A 7,295-nucleotide genomic window follows, 5' to 3' on the forward strand; every position below is an offset into this window, starting at 1 on the left:
GGGGCGTTCGGGAGCGCGCCCCGCGAGTCTCCACCAACCAGCGGCTCCGCCTGGCCGGCGCGAGTACGCGCGCGCACATTTGTGCGCAGGTTCGAATCTCCGCCGCTTCGCGGTAGCTCCCCAACGTCCGGCAGTACCTCCGCTGCAGTGAGGGCAGCGCGCGCGGGCTGCGCCGGGCCCGGCCGCCCCGCCCCCTCCGCCCCCCCCACCTGCCCGCCGCCCGCTCGCCGAGCAGGTCCTCGCCCTCCCTCGCGCGCTCCGCCCTCGCCCTCCGCCCTCCGCCCCTGGAGTTATCCGCGCTCGGCCTCCCGCGCCGGGCGGGCTCCGCCCGAGGCTCCGGGGCCCATGGCCAAGCGGCGTGCGGCCGAGCCGCTGACGTTCCACGTGCCTTGGAAGCGGCTTCTGCTCTGTGACTTCCCCGAAGAGCCGCCGCCGCCGCCGTTCTGGATCCCGCCGCCGGGGGCCTCCCATCCCGGGCAGCCCGTCGGCGTCCCGGAGCTGCCCCGAAAGCGCAAAATCGACGCGGGGGCTATGACTGAGCCTTCAGCTTCGCCCAGCAAGCGCCGCGACAGCCGGGACAGCAGCGTTCCGGGCGGCGTGCAGCGTGAGGGCCGAGGCCTGGAGACTGGCGAGCCGCCTCAGCAGCAGCCTCCCGTGCGGCCCCGCGGGCCAGGGGAGGAGCCCCGGGGCGCCCGGCCCCCGAGGGGCGGTGGCGACGACGGGGCGGGGCGCACAGAGCCCCCGCGGGGAGACTGGGGGGCAGCACCGCGCCAGGTAGGGGCTGGGGGCTGGCTGAGCTCTCCAGAGGGCGGGCGGGGTGAGGGGACGGGGGGGTCACCTTTACGTAGCACTGCGCGCCCCGGGAGGGAGCAGATTGTCCCCGTCTTGACTCGTGTTCATCAAGAAGCCCCAAAAGGCGGAAAGCCGGGGTCCCTGCTGCAGGAAGGACTCGGACTCCCAGGCTACACAGGAAGGGCCCCAGAGCCCTTGGCCTCTTGGCAGCGTTTGGGGAGTCCTGTGGGCTGAAAGCACCTGTCTAGACAAGGGGAAAACAGACCGTCGGGTGAGGTAGACGTGGGCTTGCACCTTCAGTGCCTGTCTTGTGTTAAGAAGGAGGCAGGAGTGTGGGTCAACGACAGGCTTGAGCTTTCTGGAGACTTGACCGTGAACCGCTATAGGTCTGCTCAACAACAAATGGAGAAAGGTGCAGCGCGCCTTCCTTGTCTTAACGATGATTTCTTCCAGAATTCGGGATAGACTTCTTTCTAAAGAGGGTGACCAGTGTGGTGGCCATCAATTGGATGGCCTGTAGGCACGGTACAGCACTTTTGGTAGAGAGGAAGGGCTCTCCCTATCTTGGGAAAGGGCATTTAAAAACTCACAGTGTTCGATCGGATTCTATGAAAAAGGATTATTGTTGGAAATTAATTTGGACCCTAAAGTAAAGCGTATACTAGGATCATAATATAAGAGTTCTTATTCTTTGGGAAACGAGCCTACCCCATCTCTGCACCTAAGATATAATTTTGTCTAGATCTGCGCTTTCAATATGGCAGCCACTAACTGTGTGGGACAACTGAAAACTTGAAATGTGACTAGTCCAAATGGAGGTGTGCTGTAAGTGTAAAATATACTCTAGATTTCGAAGATCTCGGAAATTTTTATATTGATTACCCACTGAAAGAACTGGAGATACTGGATTGAATAAAATGTATGAAAATTTACCTGTTGCACTTTTTTAGTATGACCACTAGAAAAATGTAAATTATGTTTGTGGCTGGCATTATATATTTATTGGACAGCTTCGGTCTAGTCTGAGGAATTCAGGCTGCTTTTTGGCAGTTCTGGATTGACTTACCAGAAGCTTTGGGAATACAAAGACCAAACGTAGGGCTCGATTCACCATACTCTTCAAGCACTACATCATAGCATCTGTCTCACATTTTCCCATTGTTTTCAGTGTCTTATGCAGAATTTACCAAATGCTTTGCTAGGAAAAAAGTGAATTGAGGTTCCTTTGGCAGGACTTCTTAGTGAAAACCCCAATAAAATGAGAATTTGATAGTTGGGAACGAGCTTTTTCTGTGGTTGTGAGATACTACCTTTGGACAGTAACGATGATCTTTTCTGGATGACATTCAAAATTGTAAATATTTACGCCCCCAGTTGTCTTGGAATTTAGAAAACATGAGGGGTTTTTTTAGACTTTTTTCTTCAGATTGCTTTTAGATGTTCAGAATCCGCTTATTTAAAACCGAATGATAGCACTTAACGTTTTGAAAACAGAATAATTAGAATTTACAGTTATATCGTGTGTGTTGCCTATGGCAGACCCTAAAAAAAACCCAGAATGATAGTCATCCAGACCTATTTGATGCGGAGATAACTACTGTGTACTTTGAAGACTTTTCCTCTTCAGACCATTTTGGTACCCCACCCATATATAGGCTTGTCTTTTCTACCAGAACGTACTGACTGCAGCATGCCACAGATTGATAAGGAAATATGAAAATTGTAGGTAGGCGAAGAAGGAGAATTTTTTAGTGGACTGACACAGATACCTTCTTAGAATCTCTTAGACACACCGGTATCTTTAACAGCAGTGACTCTGGCAGCTGCTTCCTAGTCACTACAGGCCCATGGCAAGGACTAAGCTTGGCTCTAGGGGTTACCTTCCTCACCAAGACAGTCCCTGTTCTTTTCTTTAGGCAAAAGCCCAGGAATCCTCAGGTTTCTTCCTTTTGTTAGTTTTGTTCATGAGCTTCTTGTCTTCTGCAAATTTAAGAGAGGAACATGTTTTCTCCAGCTCCCCTTTTCCTGCCTCCAAAGATGGAGGTTTTTTGTTTTAAGGGATTTACAGTGAATTACCAAGATACAGAGTATGATGAAAACATGGAGAAGTTAAAAAGGCCTTTCAGTTCATGCAGTAAATGTCTCCCTGGTACCTGGCACTCAGAGTAGTCCCTACCCTCACCCGTGGGATCTCATTTAGGAAAAAGTTTCTCAGATATGTCCTTTCTACATTGAGAATTCAGTTTAGGCAGAATAATGATACCTTTTTTCTGCCCTAGAACCTCAGAATATTTTTTGAGTTGTCTCAGATGGGTTTTGTTGTTGTTGTTATTGTTGGCTTTTTTTCTGCTTTTCGTTTCGTTTTGTTTTGGTGTTTTTAACCAGAGAACTAAAGTATTACTTTATTAATGTGTTTTCTCATGATAGTGTCACTTTATGCAGATTCATTGCTTTGTCTCTTCTGACCCTCACTGTTAGCTATTTTTAATGGAAAGTAGTCAGAAATGTTTTTTTTCTGTTCCTAAGAAAAAAGTAATGAATGATTCATGGGTTTCCTGGGATATAATATCTAGCAGTATTGAGCAATTTCAGTACTAATCCTTAATTTGAAAGAGAGTCTGGGGGGCGCCTGGGGGGCTCAGTCCTTTAAGCATCGGACTCTTGATTTTCGCTCAGGTCATGATATTAGGGTTGTGAGATCAAGGCCTGAGTTGGGTTCTGTGCTGGGCATGAAGCCTGCTTAAGATTCTCTATCTCCCCCCAACCCCCCACCCCTCTGCAAATAAATAAATAAATAAATAGAAATATATTAAAAAAAAGAGCCCTGTGTTTTACCGATGAGGAAACAGAAAGATCAGAGTTAGTTGGTGGAGTTATCATGCAAACCCAGGTTTATCTGGTGGCAAAGTTTGTGCTCTTAGCTACTAGGTTACACTGATGTCATTAAAGGATCTTTTTTTGGGCCCATGTTTGTAAGTAGGTAATTGGAACAGATTTTTTCCAAAAGGCAGAGATACAGACCCCTGTTTTTAACTCTTTGTTTATCAAAATGAATTGGGGGGGGCATCATTTGAATTACTGCATTTTTTATCCCTGCGTCAAGAAATTCTGAAGACACTCTTAGTTCTCTAAGCCTCAGTGTCTAAGGCACTCAGTGTACTTCCTACTGAGATTTCCTAATAGGCTTGTGTGGTCCAGTAAAGTAACTAGCAACATGTGGCTATTGAGCACTGAAATGTGGCCAGTGCTGGAAGTGTAAATACTTGCCAAATTGTGAAAACTTAGTATGACAAAAAGAATGTAAAATATCTCATTAATTTTTTTTTTAAGATTTTATTTATTTATTCGACAGAGATAGAGACAGCCAGCGAGAGAGGGAACACAAGCAGCGGGAGTGGGAGAGGAAGAAGCAGGCTCCTAGCGGAGGAGCCTGACGTGGGGCTCGATCCCATAATGCCGGGATCACGCCCTGAGCCGAAGGCAGACGCTTAACCGCTGTGCCACCCAGGCGCCCCTCATTAATTTTTTAAAATATTGACTGCATGTTGAAATGATAATATTTTGGATATATCAGGTCAAATAAAATATTGTTAAGAGTAATTCCATCTGTTTCTTTTTTACTTTTTTAAAATTACGTATGTGGCTTTCATTATATTTCTTTTGGATAGTGGTGTTACAGCAAGTATTAGCCTAAAGTGAAAACACAACCTAGTAGAACAGATATATAAATACTCATCTGGGTAGGGTGTTAACCTTCAGACCGGTCACCTTGGAATCCTGTAAATAATTCTAGGGCTGCTTCCTTGCACAAAGTATTTTTGGGATGCTTTTGAAATTCTGTGCCAATTTTGAACTTCATTGGAACATCAGCTTCACTTCATAATAACTTGAAACAATATTATAGCCATTCAGAGGAATCTGTTGAATTTTAAAGGGGCCAGTACTCAACTTGGATTTATCAGTGTTAGTATACTGATTTAAAAGTCCTTCTGTGTACCAAATCTTGTATGTTTAATATAATTATCAGTTTAAGATTTTCTTGATATTTAACATGTTTACAGCCTAAAATTTTTTGGCAAGGTGTCAAAATATTTTAGCCTATGTAAAGTGAATCCCTTAAAATACCAAACCTTAGGGGGAAGATCAAAAATAAGTTTTATGGTATGTGTGTATTTCTTAAATAAATTGTTTTCCTCACTGAAAGGTAAAAAAAAAAAAAATTAAGACCATTTTCCAACATTTTCTTTGGTTGAAAAATAGAAGAAAATTATCAAGAAGAGACGCTCTTGGAAGAAATTCTTTTAAATTTAAACTACTAACAATATTTTCACAAATCCATGAATATGAAAATGCACAGATTTGACTGAGTCCATGAAGCACTTTGATTAGGCAGAATTTAAAGGTGTATTTGTTGAAGATGCAAAGTAAAAGACCACAAAATCTTAACGTGAGTTTGCTTTTTAAAACAAGAAAATTTGTTTCCTAAAAAACAAAAGTAACTTTCTACAAACTGTTGATGTACTTTCATCTTGCTTTTTTTCCCTAAAGCTCAATGAAGAATTTTGGCAGTACAACACCTTCCAGTACTGGAGGAACCCTTTACCACCTATCGATCTGGCAGACATCGAAGATGTCATTGAAGACAGCCCGGCCGAAGCAACACTTCAGGGCAAGAATGAAGTGGTTGAGATTGACATGGAGTCCTGACAGAAGGAGCCGAAGAATAGGTTTTTCTGAATTCGAGGAGACATCTCTTAAGTGAATTTACCTATTCTTAAGCAGAAAAGTTACTTTCCATACTTGATGTGATTGCATTCCCAAACCTGAAAAATGAGGAAAAGCTGTTTTAAAGATAGATGCCTACAGTCACTACTGAAACTCCCCGAAGGGATTTGTCAAGGATATAGTGCAGTTACAGGGGAAGTATTTTATATATGTACTCGTAAAGAAAAATCTATGTTTAGACTCTTCAATTTGAAAATACTTATCTTATAAAAAGGAATTCTGGCAGTTTTAGAAGTAGGTGGGGAACACGCAAATACTCCTCTGTACCAAAAAGTTAATTTGTGGTACATGAAATGGATATTGTTTTATAATAACTCTTATTAATAAAATGCTTTCTAGTACATTGTATTGACTCTTCTTAGTTGAACAGCTAGCCGACTGAAACATCTATGCAAACTTAAAATGTGGGGGATTCTTAAAGGTAGTATAGTTCTAAAAGAACTTTCTAAGTGTAAAGTAGTGAGAATTTCAATTTGGGTAGCATGTTTGCATAGCTTCCAATGTTTGATACTTGTTTAACTCTACTTTGGGGAATCATAAATGGATAAAGAACAATGAGGAGCAAATAGGTGCTTCCCTCCCCCTTTTCCTGGGATAAGAAGAAAGAAATTTAGTTGTATTTCTAAATTTCTTGGTTTTGAATTGTTTCGAGGGCATGGTTTTTATTGCTCATTACTTTAGACTTGTTCTCAACACAGACAACACTTCAGAAATCCTTGTCTGAGCCCCACTGGAGAGATTCCCATTTAATTGAGATGGGCCTTGGGTATAGCTATTTTTTTAAGCACCAGTCCTCCTTTTCCCCAATCCTAATGTGCGACAACTTTGAGAACCACCAGAGTAATGGTAGTTTTTCCTGTTTAAAGGAGGTAACTAATTTGAGATGAAGCAACTCCTCTTCATTAGCTTTGTTTTTATTTTGCTCTTTCGGTGGCTTTGTTACAAGTAAGTTATTGTGTTATTACTATTTCATTGTTAAGAAAATAAAATAAGCAGTTTGTGTTTGAGTTGAGTTATCAATGATTAAGGTAATTAACTTTTGTACTACATCTAGAATGTTGGCTTTGTAATCGAGTAACTTTTCCTTGTATATTTTTTGTTAATGACAGTAGATCCAAAATTCAGAAAGGGTGATAAATGCCAATGAAAAAGAAAAACAAACAAACAAACCAATGTTTTGTGTATACCTGTAGGATTTAAGTATGGATTGACATTAATGAGAATATTCTAGAACAAAAGACATGTACTGTGGTTAAGAATTAAGGCTTTGATGTCAGACATGATCCAAAGGCTTGTACTGCCACTTTCTACCTATGTAACATTAAGCAAGTTATTTTTCATCTTTGAGCCCCAGGTTCCTTAATTGTAAAATGAGAAACAATAAATAGTATCTACCTCAGAGAGGCTATGTTTATTGTCAAGCAGTGTACTAAGTACTTTATCTTCATCTTGTTTAATTCTCATAATAACCTTATTGTAGGTTAAAAAAAATAGAATAAATGTGTTTTTTGTAGTTATACTTAATTCCACGTTAAGTTGCCACTAGAAATTTCAGGATAAGAATTAGAATTGAAATAGCGAAGATGGCAAGCAAGTGGGGGAAGCAGTTAAATTGCTGTGGAAAAAAAAGAAAATGGTTAACTTTCTTCCCCCTTCTCTTTGACCTGAGGGTAGGAAGGGGTCCGTTTTTGGACCCCGTCACTGCTCTTCCTACTGCC

The 7,295-nt window shown here is 42.5% G+C and overlaps 1 protein-coding gene across 1 annotated transcript; it reads left to right on the forward strand.

The window, feature by feature from the left end:
* Positions 1-345: 345 nt before the first annotated feature.
* Positions 346-6,976, forward strand: CUNH9orf40 (chromosome unknown C9orf40 homolog). The gene is made up of 2 exons (XM_040620238.1): positions 346-774; positions 5,341-6,976. Exons 1-2 carry the CDS (start codon positions 346-348, stop codon positions 5,497-5,499), a joined length of 588 nt encoding a protein of 195 aa, XP_040476172.1. The 3' UTR covers positions 5,500-6,976.
* Positions 6,977-7,295: the final 319 nt, after the last annotated feature.

Source organism: Ursus maritimus, unplaced genomic scaffold (genome assembly GCF_017311325.1).
Source record: "Ursus maritimus isolate PB19 unplaced genomic scaffold, ASM1731132v1 scaffold_34, whole genome shotgun sequence".
NCBI lineage: Eukaryota > Metazoa > Chordata > Mammalia > Carnivora > Ursidae > Ursus > Ursus maritimus.

What these genes read in the sequence shown, in the direction of transcription:
- CUNH9orf40 (XM_040620238.1), top strand. Translation starts at nt 346, where the DNA reads ATGGCCAAGCGGCGTGCGGCCGAGCCGCTGACGTTCCACGTGCCTTGG. An exon ending in GGGGGGCAGCACCGCGCCAG is followed by an intron (nt 775 to 5,340) that starts GTAGGGGCTGGG and finishes TTTTCCCTAAAG; the next exon opens with CTCAATGAAGAATTTTGGCA.